The 19341-nt window shown below is 30.8% G+C and overlaps 1 protein-coding gene across 1 annotated transcript in view; it reads left to right on the top strand.

Moving 5' to 3' along the window:
* The window catches only part of LOC111640363 (TATA-box-binding protein 1-like), a 47488-nt gene that overhangs the window by 14261 nt on the left and 13886 nt on the right, over positions 1 to 19341 (top strand). The window contains exons 2-3 of the mRNA XM_023386378.1: positions 11551 to 11711; positions 16412 to 16591. Of these exons, the coding sequence (XP_023242146.1) occupies positions 11551 to 11711; positions 16412 to 16591 (341 nt within the window). The remainder of the gene's footprint in view (positions 1 to 11550; positions 11712 to 16411; positions 16592 to 19341) is intronic.

Below are 19341 nucleotides of genomic sequence, written 5' to 3'. Positions count from 1 at the left end.
GTGACGTTTACGAATGATGCTTGAATTTAAAGATTGAGCATTTTTCACAGCTTCGAGAATTTTTTCTTTGCCTTTTATAATTGTTCTGACCGACAATTCCGGTAGATCAAACTTCTTTGCCAATTCACAAAGTCTTTAATAATCGAAGTCTTTAATAATGGGTACGTTCGTAAAGTCAAACGAGTTAAACGCGTTAGTAATGAATCATTCGAAAAGTCTAACGAAATAGGAATAACGATGACTTCATTCTCGCTTAACTCGTTCGACTTTACGAACATACCCAATGTTAACTTTACATTCTAAAGATAAAGTTTTTCTTTTCTTGTTTGATGCAGAAGAATTAGTTCTACTTCGTTTGGATGACATAGTAGAGTCTCTCGAGTCTCCATAGATATAACAAAAACAGAAATAAATAACACAAAATAAATTGTAGCTGTGTGGATTTCGCGCGACACATCCGAACATGTAAGCTGAACAATAGTGTGGGGGGAGTGAGTAATAACGGCTGCGTGGCGCTCAAACAAAAGACGAGTCGACGAGATTTGAAAATCGCGTAACTCCGGGTTCGCGTAAGTCGGGGTATTACTGTATTATTAATTAAGCAAAATAAATTAAATAGTGTATGACGCCATGTTATAAATTTCTTATAACAAATATCATATTTTCAATTATTATAAAAAAAAGCTTAATTTTGAGGGTAGGAATGAGTTTTATAAAAATAAAAGTGCAAATGTTAATTCTTCACCCTCTCGACTTTTAACCAAAGTTTAATAGCATCAATGTCCCTTATATACAAGCACCGTGCCAAAATTTCGTTTAATTATTACGAGTAGGCATAAAAATTACTCGAGGGAACGAAATCATACAGGAATACAATTTTTTTTTAAACTCTTTCCACCATGTGGGCACTAAGAGGGCCTCTTTTAGCAGGTCCATTACGGGTTCGGCCAGGTCCACAATGGAGCGGTCAGGTGGTGAGGGACGGGGACAGACATAGCCAGTCGGACCCTCCCGAAAAATTCCTGGAGATTTTTCGACCCGTTTGGATTAGATTTCGGGTCCCCAGAGCGGTAGGCTGCAACCTTGACCTCAGCCATCCGGCCGCACAAGAATACAATTAAGATGGATATAAGGCTTTTTTTATTGGTTTTTGGAGGATATGTATTTCGGACAACACGGACAACATATCCCAGATTTCTGAAAAAATTTTTATCTTCCAGAAACCAATAAAAGCCTCTATATCTATCTTAATTAATTAAATTCTTGTGCGATTCGTTCTCGCAAGCAATTTTATGCTTATTCATGACAACTATGAGAAGAAAAGATAATCTAGTATAAATTCGTTTCTTATTCTTGACCCCATCTTGAGATATTAAGCGAAATGGACGCCTCCCACACAATGAATTTTTTGATTCTTTTGGATTCAGGAGGTCTTAAAACGTGGAGATCTGCAAAAAAAAAAAAAAAAACTTTCAGAATCGTGTCATATTTCACCCTCCAATACTTTCCCTTGTTATGTATACATAACAGCCTAGAAATTAAAACGCACGAAAATACTACACAAAATTTATTATATATATGAAAAAAGTCGGACCTATGATTAGTCCAATTCAAAAGTAAATGTCTAGAAAAATGTTCCCCGGCAATTGGGGAACTTAAATCCAACTTGAAATTAATTTTTCACAATAACCGACAAAGTAAATCAGAACTAGATTGCTTACAAAAGAAAAATTCTTACGATCTAAACCGCCGAACTGTCACACGAAAAACGCCAGAAAACACTTTCACCCATCGAACTTATTTCGGGACTCTTGCTCTCAGAAGCTTCACACCGAAACCGAAACTGATGACCACGCCGTCTTCTATTTCGCTGGGGTTTCTAATTTCTCTGAGTGTGACGTCACAATCGAAAGTGTCATTCTAACTTATTTACGTACAGAGTATGCTAATAATCTTTTTTTTTTCTTCTTCTCCATGTTCTCTTTTACAATAGTGTTTACAAAAAAAAAAAAAAGATTTTCTAATTTTTAAAATCAGTAACAAAAGGATTAAGAGGCACTTCTTTAACTCCATCTGGAAATAACTTAATCCGAGATAACATTAGATACATTGGCAACATCAGCTTACGGTTGTCGGTCATGTTAGCGGTAAGTATCTATCCTTACTTTTGAATTTTGTACAGAGATACTGTGGCAATTTTGTCCTATAAACAAAATAAAACGTCCCCAAAATAAATAATAACGATAAATAAATAAAATCCCAAACACAAAGATTATATTCGGACTCGACTCCTTATAAAATTGACTTGTGAAAAGCTCAATAGAGGTGAGAAGAATGTTTTCAGTGAACAAAGACCTAGTCAACCAATTTCAGTAATGGATTATGAGAATTAAGTTTGTGCTGCTCTTAGGAAATTATTAGATTAAGCAAAGGAAAATTGTTCTTCAGTTACACATTAATCAAGAAAGAGTGCAACATACAATCACTTTATTTTGTGACACATCTGGCACAGATTTTTCTAACAGTTGATAGAATAGCAAGTGGAAGTTTGTCCAGAAGTCCTCCATCATTATTGTCATGAAGGTAATGCTTTTTCTTGAAAATGAGAAAATTATCACTACCTTGGGTGCATTGTTATGATTTGAATAAGAAACAATTTAATAAAATTTTAGAAATTCTGTAATATACAAAAAATATCTTCACCTATCACCATGTCCAATCACCAGGAACAACTATTCTTCATCACGGACTGTGGACTTTTACCAACCATCACGGACTGTGAACAACCATTCTGCGATGAAGAATGGTTGTTCCTGGTGATTGGACGTGGGGATAAGTGAAGATACTTTTAGTATCTGTTACGAAATTTTTAAAATTATTAAATTGTAATTTTGCCAGCCCTTTTTAAAAAATGAATAAGAAACAGTTCATGTAGTATCTTTATCCTTACTTTTTGCTCATTGAAAGTTGAAAACCATTCTTTGCTTCAAAAGTCGTGCCAACAATTTTTTAGATGAAAAGGTTGTTTATGTTTACATAGTGTCTGGTAAAGGGAGGAAAAAAATTTGAAGTACTCTGAAAGCTTATATTAAGGTGACCAACTGACTACATCTTTTGGAAGTTTTGTACTCCTTTGAAATGTGTACTCCAGAAGTACTCCTTTTTACTTGTTTGTACTCCTTTTGGGTCTTCATGCCAGTAATTTTAATTTAGTGCCATTTTGCTGGATTATGGTGGTTCGTAGTTCAATACTATTTGCTAGATGGCAGTACAAATTCAGGTATTTCTCTTTTTTTTTCACATTTTTTCATATTGTTAAATGTATGTTCTTTATTTGTTTGCAATAGTTTAAATTTTGTTTTCAAATTTATCATATATAATAATTATTTAAATTTGTTCTTTTAAGAAAAAGGTAAATGATTTTGAATTATTTAATTTTTGTACATGAATGTTTTACATAATTATACACTTATTGTCATACCGAGTATTCAAAACATGAGTAATTCATATGAATTAATTGAAAACAAATACTGTATTTTTAATAAGATCATCTAATAATAATCATTCAATCTATCAGTTAATAGAATTGGTAACAAATAAAAAATGAGGTTGTATTGTTAAATTATTGATGTGTAAAAAATAATGATAATTTAATAAAGCTGTTGAATTTGAAGGCTCCTCTTAACACCTGTATACTGGAAAATGTATAAATTAACACTCCTAAACCTTTAAGGAATATAACTAAACCTAAAAGGAATATAACTGGTTTTTTAAACCTGAAGAAGACCGAATGTACGGTTGAAAACGTTAGTTTGCTATTAAATGTTTATTACTGGAGTTATAAGGTTTAGGAGTGTTAATTAACACCTGTTTTTCAAGATTTCATTTAATCCAATTACTTTTTAAAAGTTTGGTATTAATGACAACCATTTTAAATATACATACATTTTAAAAAATCCAAAATATAATATATAATTTTTTAGTTAAATATGTTTTTATAATCAAAAAGGAGGGTTCAAAGAGACAAAATAAAAAATCACTTTAATGCAAATGTAGAAAGTCTGTTTCCTTTCATATCGTATTAGAAAAAATTAATGATTAATTTGTGAAATGTACAATTTGCAGAGCAGAATTTTCCTTAGCAGCAGGTGGAAGATTATCTATAACAAAGCATATCAATATAGATAAACATAAACACCACCTTGATGTAACAGCACAAATGTCTAAAGTAACAGATTTAAAACTTTTAAGTTTTGGATTGGCTGAAAAACTATTACCAATTATGAAAAGTCTTTTTTGCTTTTCATGCTATTGTTTATAACCACAGCTTTAGAAGTATGGATTGTACTAATAAATTATTGAAAAAACTTTATAATCCTCAATTTTCTTGTGGAAGAATCAATAACAACTTTGATATTTAAAAATTATTATGATATTGATAAAATATTGTCACATGCTTTGCAAAATGACATATTTTGCAAACCTTATGACCACAAGGAAATAAAATTACACTCAATATTAGTAAGATATTTTGATGTTAGAAATGGCATTCAATTAAAAATTTTAAATTTAGCATACATTGTGGGAGAAACTGCAGAAATTATGTCAAAACATTTATCAGTCATTGATGAAAATAACCTCAATTCTAAAGATGTGGCACTGTCAGCAGATAACACAAACAACATGAATTTTGGAGGATGCAAGCATAGGGATAGCAATAATTTACATGGAAACTTGTGTTATTAAGCTTTTTTAATCATAGGTAAGCAAGAATTGTTAAAAATGACAAAAGAAATATGGTGGTATCTTGGTACTTGACTGAACAAATGCTACCCACTAGAACAAATTTTCAATTAATAATATATTTTTATTTTATCATGTATAAAAAAAACTTTATGATATGATATGATAAAAATAAAACGAAGTTGTTGCTGATATTTCTCATCAAGATTGACAAAAAAGCTCAGATGATGACATTACAGTGGGTGATTGGTTAACGAGCATAATCCATCCAAGGCTTTGTTCGCTATCCGAATTGTTCATTAACTGATTATTGATTTACCATAGGTTTTTATGGGAATTTGATTAATTCGTTCTGGAGACTCCAAAAAATAAAAAATATAAATAAATGTAGTAAGAAAGTATATATGTAATAATAAAAATACATATATACACAGTTGATTTGTTTTTTGAAACCGTGTCTTGTTTTATATTTGTGGCGTAGTAAACACTAGTATTGTTTTATTCCAAAGACACATGGCAAATTTTCCATAAAATTCTTTTATTAGTTGAGTCGACTCAACTAATAAAGGAATTTGATGGAAAATTTGCCATGTGTCTTTGGAATAAAACACAATACTAGTGTTTACTACGCCACAAATATACACAGTCTTGCATTTTTATTAGATTCTTTTTTCTGTTTGGGGGGTTAAAGAATCTGTTTGATGTCAATTGCTTTTCTCTCTTCTTCAGGATTTTTCGGAAGTAATTAATTGCATTGTAATTGTAGAGATCTCCAAGCCTATTAACCTCATTCTGGTTTAGATGCTATTTGGAAGTCTGTTGTTCTGACATCCTCCCACTTTCTCAAAAGATCTTTAATTGCTTGAGACTTCTTGATATATCTTTTATAGCTAAGATTGTGCTTATTGTAGATCTGTTCAAGCCATACTGCCCAGCAACATCAGACATCTTCTGCCCACTTTCTACTTTGGCTATTATATCTTGTTTGGTTTATACGGTGAGCACAGTTCACTTGACACTCCACTCCTTTTATGCTCCATAATATTATCAGTTTCTGTTTTAAATAATAAGTTCAGAAAAGCACTTACAAAAGTTCAGAGAACAGAAATCAACTAGTGCACAAAAAATTATTTAAATGCAAGGCCCAGATGAAATTTGAAATCTGGTATTAAAATGTTAATGAATATCCAATGGGACAGTTAAACTCTCATCTTTCGTAAATAAAAACCGACACAAAACTACCCGCACGACAGTCTCGCGAAGACTATAAAACATTATTGGTCAGAAAGGTAAACAAAAATCTGGAATTACAAGGGAGAGTTTCAAAATATGGAGGAGTACTATCCGATCAGTATTGGGATGAGCATCTATGTCTCCAGAGCTCCAAAAAGTTTCAAATTGTCACCTGGAGACAAGGGAAGACAAATCGGTATTCACTATTTTATATCACTTCTTTTTCTGTACATTCTGTGAAGTGTTCATTGTCCTAACAAAATCTTTCGCAAAAGTGTTCGTTATCCAAACTGTTTGTTAAACAATCACCCACTGTAAAAGAAAATGCCCTCGTTTAAAATTAATATTATGCATAATACAGTACTTTTAATTGTGATTTTTGGTTAATTATTGATTGCTTTAATAAAAATATTTCTCTTAGTAATGAAAAAGAATAGTATACTTTTGTTACCTTTGAAACCTAACTCTATGTTTTGCATTAATCCTTTGTTTCGTATAGCACTGATTTGCACTTTTTCGGAATGTACTTACCATGTTATACAAGAGACACCTTTATTTCTTATGAAAATCTTATGCTTCTAATTGAATTTTTATTGTGTTGTCTCAGCACCAATGTTTCTGTTTAGTGTTTTCAGTTGGAAATGGCTACTGGAGTAGTGAAAAATCACAATTATTGATATTTAAAGGCTATCATCAGTCATATCTTAAAATTTAATTTGTGTGATATAAGTTGTAATGAAATCAGTAAATTGTTAGAAGGAAATGAACGATTACTAAAACAAATACATTCACTGGAAAAATATGATTTAAAAAAATAATTTTCTGTTTTGTTTAGCATTGTATTAAATAAGTAATATGTAGGTGCTTTTGAAGGTAGCATTTGCAATAATGTTTGTAAGACTGTTTTGTAAGGTAATAAATGATTTTTTTTACTTTACTCTTTTTAATTTTAAATACAGTTGATTCCATTTAATTGGGGCAGCTGCTTTATTGGGCCAAATCTCAAAGAACAGAAACCAAACTAATAAATTAATACATAATTTAAATGCTTAATTGGGATAGTAGCAGAAAGGGAATTTAACAATTTTTGATATATTTTAGGGTTCTTCAAAAAATGTCAACACTACATACACTAATGTCGTGTAGGTCTAACAATTGGCGGAGACAAATTTTGTCTTTTGCTCAGACAGTTCAGTTTTTCAAGAAGGGTCAGCATAGCAAGAAGTAACACATCAGGATCCCATTTGAGGCAGACCTGAATGAGAGCTACTGACTGCTCTGGATTGGACCGGATGGTAGCCTTAGAAGTAAAGGGACAAAGACCGCCCAGACAATTTTTTGGTCACTTGACCAAGTTAGAAGACACAGAGTTATCTTGGAAGGTGTTGTGTGCATGAATATATTTAGATCTGGACAGCAGCCATTCGATCATTGGGACCAGCATTTGGAGATGGCGTATTCTATGGATTCTCCCACCAAAGTGGCCCATCTTCAGGTAAAAGAAACTCTACTCAAAGAAAGGCCTTAAGGTGACTTTTGGACAAACCCAGGCATGTTTTAACTAAAAAGGGAGAAAGGAAAGATCATTCAATCAGGAATGGATCAAACGGTCAATCCTTGTGTATTGCTATGACACTGCTAATATTTGGCAACACTAGCTTGATGTGAATCAGTTATCTATCGTCATGAGTCTGGCAAATTTATAATAAAATAGTTTATGTATTTTGGTTTAATAAAGCATTAAAATAGGTACCTAATTATTATTTTTTTACCTACTTACTCATTTACCTACGTATTACATATTTTATTTTAGAATTTATTATTAGTTTGTTTAATTGGGGCAGCCACTTATTTGGGTCAAAATGGATTAATCCCAATGTGTCCCAATTAAGTGGAATTGACTGTAGTTTGTCACCTTACTTATATGCACTCAAAATGTGCTTGTAGTGTAAACCCAAGAAGACTTATTTATTTATTTAGTTTTGCATCTTGACGAAAAGCTTATTATTTGATATTATTTATTTTTATTAATAAATAATTAATAAGAATTTTGTGTCTGTGTGTGAGAATATATTTATTGTAAGTGAAAAGTATAAATTCCTCTATTTTGCTATTTTCTTACATAATTTGACTATTTGAAAATTTTGTGCTAGATTTGTAGCATTGTTCTGGCAAATGAGTATTGCTTGTATATATATGTGAAAAAAATGGCACAAATTGAGTTGAGGAGTTTGGCCAATGTAAGCAAACAGCAAAATCATAGGATACTGTAATAGTAAATTATAAGCTTACTGTATTAGAAAATAATAGAGATTCATGACAATCAGCCAACTATCATTTTTAGTTACCCGAATAATTATTACTAGTCTAACCATTGTAATGTTCATAAACACCAGCTAATATTTGAATTTTGGACAAACTATATACAATTGGTTGAATTGGGAAATAGATGGTATTTGTTTGACTGACTATTATTGCATTATGGTCTAACTCAGCATTTTTCAAACTTTTTGCTCACACAACCAAATACATTTGTTTGCAATGGTTCTGCAACCCAAATGTTTATAATATACAATTTTTAAAAAACCTGGTAAACTGGAGTCACTGTATATTATATAACAAAATAAAATTATGCAGACTTCTACCTGTGAAATGTAACATTGAAAACATTTCTATTAAGAGTGGTTCAGACTAATTTCAGTTTGTAGCAAATAACTTACTTCAATTTCAGTTTTTATTTGTTACAAATTGAAATTGGATCTGCTAAAAGGAGGTAAAATTACATTGATTTTGATGAAACCTGGAAAATAATTTGTTGCTCTGAGAAATTTATTGTTTCACAATCTGTTAAAATGAGATTCTGCCGTATACAGTATATGTAACAAAAACAAGTCTACCTATGTTAGAAACAAATAAGCTTGGATATGTTTGGGGACCAGCAGACATGTAAATAATAGACTGCTATATTTCATTCATCAGTAGAAGTGAATGGTCCATTTGAAGCTTTTTCTTTTTGCATCTACTTGACATGTAAACAAAACCAAGACACTTTATTATTACATTTTATCATGTTAACAAGAGTTCCTTACATAACAAAAAAAGTGAAATGATTTTATGATTATTTTTTTGATATGGAAAAATTATTAGGGATTATGTTTGATGACCTATAATATTCATCATTGAAATTAAAATTGTTTTTAATACATAATCTGTGGATCATAGGCAGGAAATTATGGTAAACTTTTATAAACTTGATAAGACAAATGTACTGATGCCTGAGTGTACTTCAATTTAAAATAACTTTTGGCACCTACCACAGAGTATGTAAAAGTTTCTGGCCTAACTATGTTTTAGATGTTATACCTATAAAACAATGATGTCATTTTTCAATATAGTCTCCTTGCAGTTCAACAAACTTATTACATCTTGGAATTAGCATTTCAATATCCTTGAAAAAATAGTTTGCAGTTTTGTTTACAAAATGCTCATAAACTGCCTCCTGCAACTCTTCATCACTTTTTTGAAGGTCTTTTTTGAGTTTTGGAAACAGATAATAATTACTATGAGGTCAGATCTGCACTGTAGTGTAGGGTGTATGGTCATGCTCCTTAAACTCACATTCTTTCACAGCAGCCTTGACAATGGCAGCTGTGTGCACTGGCAAATTGTCCTATAAGAGGCAAACGTGATGCAAATTAATGCAATAAGTCTAACTAAAATGAGTGTTTCCAAGCAACTTATGCAAATTGACAGGAAAAACTGTTTTATTAATCCACATAAAAATGGTCTATCTGATATCATTATTTTATTTCTATTATGTCTAAAATATAGTTAGACCTGTTTTCAGCTGTAACTAATCTGTAGAATTAATACTTAAATTATAAATAAAATATTTTGAAAAAGTTTAAATGTGAAGATGAAAATTGGAAAATTTTGAAAACTGAATTTTTAATTGTTTATTAAAACTAAAGTTTCAACATAAGTAACGATACTTTTGTTTAGAAAATGTTTATAAAATTCAAAAATATTATATAGGAAGAGTAGTTTGGATTGCAATTAGGGAATTCGATCCCGGTCCTTATTTCTAATCCCGGGATTTCGGGATTATACTTATTCGATCCCGGGATTATTTCGGTATTGAGGGTTAATAAAAAATAAGAAAATCTTACAGAAATTAAAAATCAAAATTTAGACAAAAATCAACGTATTTTACGATATACACCTAGTTAATTTAATCACTCTAATTAATCAGACTTACAGTCAGACTAACCAGACTTAAAATCACTGTCTTCATGTTAAATTTATTCTTTTTTAAGCATCACTGAGATCTCTTTAAACTCACATAAATTGAAAAAACCTTTATGTAACAAACTATGCAAATAAACGTTGAAAATTCACAAAAATCTCTCTTAACATCGACTAAATAGACTACTTTCATATAACAACCTAGTAAGTAGGTAGTAAAGTAAGTTTCTTAGCAAAAAGTATTTAAAAATAATATTAATCAGTCACATTTTTCTTAAATATAAAGAAAACTAATTTAATAGGAACATTCTAATTTGAATTGCGAAAATATGATCTGAGAAATAACAACGCATCTAGTGTCTCATCACCAAGTCTGCTTCTCAATTTGTTGCACATATATGCAGCTGCAGAGAAAACGCGTTTAGGTTGATGGAAGTTGGAGGAATCGTTAGTAAATACTTATAAGCTTCGAGGACACGGGGAGGATGGAAGAAAACAGTCCGGTCGACACGGATCGGGATTGTAGGAGTAAAGGCTATAATCCCGATTGTTTCGATCATTGTAAGCATGTTTTTCAAAAAATAAACGCGTTAATTTTGTAAATTCGGTCTCTGTGTGAGTCTCTCAGCGTTCAGCAAACCACTACCCCGAAACGTAAAAAGACTTTCTCGCATCATCCTGACAGATCGCGGACAAGGCGAGGGTCGTAACCTTTTCACCTAAGGTCGACCCCCCTAAGCGAGAGGCGTCGGGTCTATATTAACCACACTGGCAAAACAAGATGGCTGACACATTGACAGGTAAAACGCACTGAGTAGTGCTCTCGACTGCGCCAGAAAATCGATTGGCGCCCGCGAAAATTCAAAAATACAAAAATGAAGTATATTACCAAGTAACCCAGTGAGAACTGCTTGCCTATCATTTTAGTTGAAAATACAAGAAGTTTTATTCCAAGCAAGCATCGCAAGCCCGCTTGGTTAATTTCTGCTGCTTGCTTGGAATAAAATTTCTTGTATTTTATATTAAAATGATAGGCAAGCAATTCTGTTAAAAGCACTGGCACTGAACGTTTCGCTTCATGCAGTCTATTTTGCAATTTTTTTAAAATGATGTCAATCCCGAAAATCCCGGGATTAGGAAAACTTAATCCCGAAAATTTTGGGACTGAAAAGTGGTCGGGATCCCGGGATCCCGATTTTCGAGATCCCGGGATCAAATCCTCTAATTGCAATTTATTACTCTGTTTAAATTCAATCAAGAAAGACACAAATATTTAATTATAAGTATACTTAACTTATTATTTTATAATTATGATTATTGTGTTTTTAGCAAAATGCAGCCATATCAACAGTTTCTACAGTTCCATCTGTTACTGCAGCAACAGCAGCAGCGTCATCGTCATTGTTTCCACCGACTCCAGGACCTCCTATGACACCAATGACTCCCATAACTCCATCTTCAGCAGATCCTGGTATAGTTCCACAACTTCAGTAAGTGATTTTTTAAAGTAATAGTTTTTAAAATTATTTTGTGATGAATAAACAAAAAATAAACCAAAGATTTGAATTATTTTTTACAAATACATTCAATTGCTCAATGTAATGTAGTAGTAAAATTTTCTTCATGCCATACACTTTTAATTAATGAATATTGTAAACCTTTGAAAAAAATTAAAATCTTAACTTCAAAATGCTTATATGAGAATAAAGAGGAGTTCTGTGGAAAATAGAGAAAAATAAATTTTATTTTATTGATAGAAAGATTGTCTAAGAAACTAGATTTCTAAAAAAAAGTTTATTTTCAGGAGCCCTATTATTTATTAGAAGTCAATGTTTCATTTTCAGATCTGAATCAAACAGAATAGAATACAACATACCAATGAAGAATAATTAGAATGTATTTTTCTTTAAAAATTTGCAAAAAAATACTGAAATTATATAAAAACATAATCAACAACAACATTAATTAAAAATTTTTAAATAACATTAAAAACAAGTAATAAATAGGTTAAAAAATTAACAGTTTAATGTTGTCAACCTGAAACAAGGTGCTAAGTCTGGGTGTTTTTTTGTTTTTTTTTTCATTTAGGATACGTGCCAATAGTTAGTTATTCTATTATCTGGATTAAAGAATTTTGTCATCTATTATCACATATCACCTTTTCATATTTCAATATGATTTTGACAGTGGTTATCTAACTTTGTACTTTATATTCATTATTATTAAGAATAAATGTAATTGAAATAAACAGTTACACATTCTAGTATCATGGGAAAAAGTGGAATCATTCCCATCTAGATAGTAAAAGAATTGACCACTATTATGTGTACCAAACACATTGTAAACTATATGTGTATAATTTGATTTTTTTTCTGTAGATGTTGCAAACTTGTGTGTTGTTTAAATTACTGTTAATCACTAAATTTCTCAAATATAGTGGCATGGCACATGTTTAATGCAAAATTTCATAATTTAATTAACATGAAAGGAAGGGTTAAAATTTCAATTTATAGAATTCTCTCCAATTGGACTGAAATCATGACTTTGAAAAAAATGAAGATAGTTATTTTGGCAAGGAGCAAGATTTGTTATTTTACATTTTTAGAAATTTCTAGAAAAGAAAATAGCAAATTGTATGTAAAAAAAATAGTATTGTGATGATTTGAGAAAGAATTTTTCTCAGTTTTCACCCTTCTTTCTCTCTGTTTGGAAAAATTACAATGAGATCACGGAGGCTGGAAAAATTACAATATGGTTGTAAGATATTGTTGTAAAAATAAAAACAAAAATTAATTTCTGTCTTAAGAAAATCTTATGAAACTCTTGTTTCCTGTTAGAAATTTCTTGTATTTTTTTTTTTTTAACCACAAAAATGACTATAATTCCTGTAATTCATCTAAATAAAGAATATATGTAAATCATATGGTAGTTCTGAGGTAATATGTAAAATTTCTGAACATAAAACAAGATGCAAATTAAAAATGCAATCTTCACAAATCACTTGATGACACATTACAATGTCCTTGTAATAGAGTAATAGAGCCAACATTATGCAGTATGTTAATTGGTAGAGCACAGCAACAATGCCTTATGCTCATGAACTTATTGTACTTTATGGGGTAATAAGGCAAAATGCATGAGAAGCAACACAGAATTCATGAGAATTTTTTAGCTGCAATGACTTGCATGTATGGTAATTCTGAATGTAATACATCACTTGATGCAAGCCTGTATATGATACGGGTTTGCATCAAATGGTGTATTACATTCAGAATCAAATATGCAACACGTTCAATTTATCTTATATATATATATATATATATATAAGACTAGCAGATGAGCCCAGCATTGCTCGGGGGAAAAATAACAGCAAAGAATAAGATTATTAGATTTTGTACTTCTAACCATTCTACCAGTATTATATTATACTAGAAATTTCCCCATCAAGCATAATGAAATATTTTTTATGAGAAAGTACAGATTGAAGAAATGAAAAGAGCTTCAAGTTGAGCTTGATGTTGTGATGCGGTTTCTGCAACTCTTGACAAAGCCATTCTTACTCGATGTTGCTCAAATCAGACTTCACAGCCTTCAGGGGTTTCAGTTATTCTTATTCTTTTAGATCTATAGTTTACCTGAACTATTTTACTCTTACTTTTTTCTTTTTTGACAAAATAGCGAGTCTTTTTAATTCACCATTGATAAAACAAAGATGAATTTTATGTATGGTATGTTAATTAGATGTGTGATAACACTCTAAATAACGGGCTCGTTAGATCATCACTTTGGATTGGATAATAGAATATCACATGGACTGTGGAAAGATTATAAAAAATGTTATAGAAATGATATGATAGACTCTTTTTTAAGGCTTAAATTTTAAATTTAATGAAGTATGTTTAAAATACGCCATTTGACAAAATATTTTAAAATGCAAGTTAAGGGAAATTCTTTCAAGCATGAACCTCATGGTCACGGACATCACTGCAACATAAGTGCTATCATCAATTTGAAATCAATAAAATGTTTATTCTATAGTTAATATTTCCACAAAATAAGTAACCTATAGTTTCCATTGGAACATAAAACAAATATAACCAAAATATTATCTGAATTGGACAAACATAGAACACAAAACCAACACCAGAACTATGAGAAGAAAAAATTTACTAATGTTTTTGTCTATATAAAAATAGACATCATCAGGTAAAAACGATATAGATCATAGTGCTGGTGTTGGTTATGTGTTCTATGTTTATATAATAATCCCAGTTTTGGAGATATACTGAATTTGATGAAGATTACAGGAGTTAAAAGGAATTCACACATGCACACACATGACAGCTTTTATATTAGTAATTATAATATTTGATTTATATTTACAAAGGTTACCTTACGTAAGAGTTATCACAGAAACTACCCAATCAAAAACATTTTAAAAATGGTTTAAATTGTGTACAGTAGAGGAGTAAAGAATTTTTAAAATGTGTTTGATTGATCACTCAGTGTGATAAACCCTTACTTGAGATAACCTTTGTAGTCATAAATCAAGTACTATAATATAACAAGCATTAAAACAACAACCATATAAAGAGTTTGGTTATTTCAGCCTACTATCGTCATGTTTATCACGATACTTGGAATAGCATAATTTCATTGGTCGAGTAGAAACCAATTGAAATATGATATTTGAAATATTTTAAGATATCATATTTTTTCCTAATGTTAATTCTAAGAAATGTACCATTCACAGCCAAATATCAAATGGTAATCTGCCACTAATTAATACTGGTCTACTATTTAATATTTGAAAAGTGATCCGTGTTAGACAGGTTGTGATGGTCCTGCATGGGATTGAAGTTGCAACCTTAACGTTTGAAATACTTCATATAAAAATTGTTTAAATAAAAAAACTCTTGTAAAAATGCTAAAATAATTTGTTTTATGTGATGATAAAGTGTTTATATTTTTACAACACATTGTATAAACAACATGGGAGTATGTTCTTGTAAATATCATGTTTATAGAATAGTTATTGGGCTGCAATTTGAAAAAATTGTAGATCTATTAATTCTGCCTGTCATCCTTCTGTCTGTGTCCTTCCTTAATCTTGAGAAAGAAATTAAATAGATGAAAGTCAAGACCAGATATGGAAAGCAGGGCTGGTCTCAACTTTCATCTAACTCCTTTCTCGAGATTAAGGAAAGACAACTTCCAGTTTTGAATGGAAGTAGCATGCTTTGGTTCATAATTTTCCCCTGAACTGAGTTAGATAAATGACTGACATGACATGATTTCTAACAGGAAAAGTATGATGTACAGGGAACAAGACCACCACTAAAAGAATTGAAAACATTGTAATTAAAAGTTAATTAAAAGTCAGGCATTGTGATGATGTCACAATAAATAATCACTTGTTACAATTAGTTTGGCTTATTTGGTAATGGCAACGTGACGCGTGAACAATCTGCTAAGGTGAATGCATCCAGAGAAGATTTTTATGGAAAGCAGAACCCTATTTAGGTGTTACTAATGTGAAGGAAACCTGGAAAACTCCATGTGGCCAGCCCATTGGCTGTGCCCAAATCCATGACTAACTATCAGAGTTTGAAAGTTTTATGCACTTGGCTACTGGAGGGTGCTTATTAGAATTAAGAAAGTACCATTCAGAAATGAAAAACCCTCAAGTTGTTAGATGTGGAAAATTAAATACTTATAGACTTTTCACAGGGTAACACTTTTGGTTCCACACAGGCTATATGCTATCTTTCACAGTAATGATATAGCATGTCTGTTTTATGCTATATCATTGTCACAGTAATTAAGTGGATAAAATATATATTTTTTAAAATTACATCCTTTTTTATGAGAATTATATTTAGTTTATATTTTATCATTTTTGCCAATAGATGGCATTCCTTGTAAATCAACAAATTAAATGTAGATAGGAATTAATTGATTTACAGAAATTCAATTGATATTTTGGGGTGGAATGTACAATATTAAATGAATAAATATAACTGCTAAGTTTCTAGCAATTGGTGTAACAGCCTATGAGTGTATAGCAAACAAACAAACATTCTCATTTATATATGTAGATAAATTGAATATTATAAATTGATGACAATGATTTTGTAAATGAATAAATATTGTAATGAGAAAATTTATTAGAATAACATATTCATTTCAGAAATATTGTATCAACTGTGAATCTCGGTTGTAAACTTGATTTGAAAAAGATTGCTCTTCATGCTAGAAATGCAGAATATAATCCAAAACGGTTTGCTGCAGTTATTATGAGAATAAGAGAACCTCGAACTACAGCACTCATATTTAGTTCAGGAAAAATGGTGTGCACTGGTGCCAAAAGGTGAGTTTTATACAATATAATTTGATTTAAAGAAAGGATTTTGTTGTTATTTTTTTTTTAATAAACTAAAGCAGTTTTTAGTTCCAAAGAATTTTTCATATTAGTAAATGTTTAATAGGAATAACAATAGCAATAATAATAAGTTTTTACCAGTTTTTAAATGATGGCTTGTGGAAATTGGCAAAGATAACCTCAAAAAATGAAAATAAATTTTAAAAAATTTTGAAATGGAAAATTATAGTTAAAAGAAAGTCCAAATGGGGCAATTTCCATTCATCCCGGGGAATACCCAAACCATATACCAAATTAAAGCTTACGATAAGACAAACATGGAAATGGTACCAGTTTTAAGCTGAGGAGAGGGAACGGGTCAAAAATTGCACTTGTATACCCCATCTTGGATCACTTAATTTTTGTACTGAAGTTGTAAAAATATATAATAATTGATAGATGATGACATTGTAAGTAACAAGTATCACTTTTCATATAGGTTTTATTCAGTTTTATTTTCATTAATGTAAAATGTTTTGTAACAGCAATATAAATTGTAATTAGCAGTGTGCAGTTTTGTATGCAAAACCTGAATTTCATTCTGCTGTAAGCTGTAATGAGTGTATGGATTTATTAGAAGTAGTATGCATAACAGTAAGTACCATAAAAATGCACTTTTAACTTTTGGTGACAGGTGAATTTTTAATTTGTTCCTTCTACTTCAAATTGAAACTATTGCCATTGTGTTTCTCTTGTCATAGGCTTTAGTTTGATATATGATTTGAATTTTCTCCAGGGTGACTGGAAATTGTCTCAAACTTACATTCTCCTTTGTGATTTCCCCCCTCATTACATAGATAAAAAAAATTTATCAGTATAAAATAAGAGTGAAAATTAAATGAAAATAACTTATAAAAGGCAAATTTTTTAAAGTTATTTCTAACTTAAAAAATGCATCAATGTTTCTTTGAAATTATTACAGTCGATCCCTTTAAACTGCTCTTCCATGTACTGCCACCCTGAAAAACGATTTGTTCCATAGTAAATCAGTAGTATAAACTGCCATCTTGTTTTCTGCCATCAACCAATTATGATTCAAAATAAAATTGTCATTGTCCATACAAAATATTTCAGATAAACCACCACATTTTTTATTGTCCCAAAAATTTTTATTGTAAAATATTCTGGGAACGGGACTTCTCAGCGATTTTAAAATTTGAGAAAGAAGTTTCATCACAAGTAACAGTTTTTTCTTATCCAATTGACGGTTAGGAGTGAGTGTTATGACAGTTAAGATCTATGCAAATAACAAGTTAGAGAGAGCTGGACATACATTCTGTCAGTTGAGTCTGAAACTTGAGATCTTTTGTGCTTTGAATTCTTGCTGTAGAGTACATATTTTACTTACACTCTGATTGTTTTAGTTTTCTTCTTCATTGCATATATGACTATCTTTACAATCAACAAAAAGCAAGAAATCTGTGCATGTAGTGAAACCCATCCCTCCTGTTTTTGAAAATATATTGCCACTCACTTTTCTATTCTTTGGAAGAAAAATGTAAATAGATGGATGGTAGGAGCTATTTTAAACCAAAAAAATAAGGACGAATGCAGAAAATAGAGCCACTAGAAAAATGAAACTGGAAAATATGACAACTTGAAAAAGATTTAATATGGATTGTGCAAGTGAATGCAAAGAATGGCACTATTACAGATGATGTGATAAGAAAGCAAGCAGAAATATTTGGGCAACATATGAATATAACAATTTTAGTTACAGCAATGGGTGGCTACATCAGTGTAAACAATGCCATGGCTTTCACAGTAAAAGAAACATGGTGGAACTGCTGAAGTTGATTTGGATGTTGCAGAAGAGAGAACAAGTCTGTCAATAATAATAGAGTGGTATGATATGAAAGATGTGTACAACGTAAATGAAACCACTTTATTTTACTAACAGCAACCTGACAAAAACATTGCTCATGCCATGTGAAAGGCTACAAGAAGAATAAAGATAGAATCACAATTGCCTTTTGTTGTAATTCAGACAGACCTTTTGACAAGAGAACTGTGACTGTCATTGAAAGATTCACAAAGCATCATTGTTATAAAAATTTTGATCCTTCTATTTATTACCACTACAAGCACAACAAGGGATGGATGACAGCCCTACTTTTCCAAGAATTTGTTGAAGATTTTTAGTAGCAATATGAAGAGAGAAAACTCTGTCATAATATAGTCAATCTGAGCAATGTGGAAATACAATTCTTTCCAGCAAATTGCATGGGAATTCTGCAAACATGTAATGCTGGCACAATAAAAAGTTTTAAAAATTATGTTTAGAACATAACTTTTTAAACTTTAAAGAATACTATTTAAAAAATGTTTGAGTCCAATGATGGCTACAAAGATATTGAAAACATTAGATGAATAAAAAATAATTGCTGGAATAGGTTGTTTATCTAAGTATTTACAATAAAAAGTTTTAAATTAACTACAGATGCCACCAAGTACAGAAAATTATCAAATGCATTAATGATGAAATTTCTATTGAGATGTCCCTGAAATCTGCACTGCTGTTAATTAAAAAATCATGGGATGAAGTGACATATAGAATAATAAAAAATTGCTGACTGCACACTGGCCTATTCAGGAGAAGGCACAAATTGATGAGGATTATAACAACAGTGTTCAAATGTTAAGTAGTGATGTTAGCTATCTTTCAAGTATCACTTTTACATTTCAACTTGTTGCTGTAG

The sequence above is a fragment of the Centruroides sculpturatus genome, unplaced genomic scaffold (assembly GCF_000671375.1).
Source record: "Centruroides sculpturatus isolate CEXI.00-Female unplaced genomic scaffold, Cexi_2.0 scaffold1261, whole genome shotgun sequence".
NCBI classification, from domain to species: domain Eukaryota; kingdom Metazoa; phylum Arthropoda; class Arachnida; order Scorpiones; family Buthidae; genus Centruroides; species Centruroides sculpturatus.
Note: the sequence above shows the minus strand (reverse complement) of the source record. Positions and strands in the feature narration are given on the sequence as shown.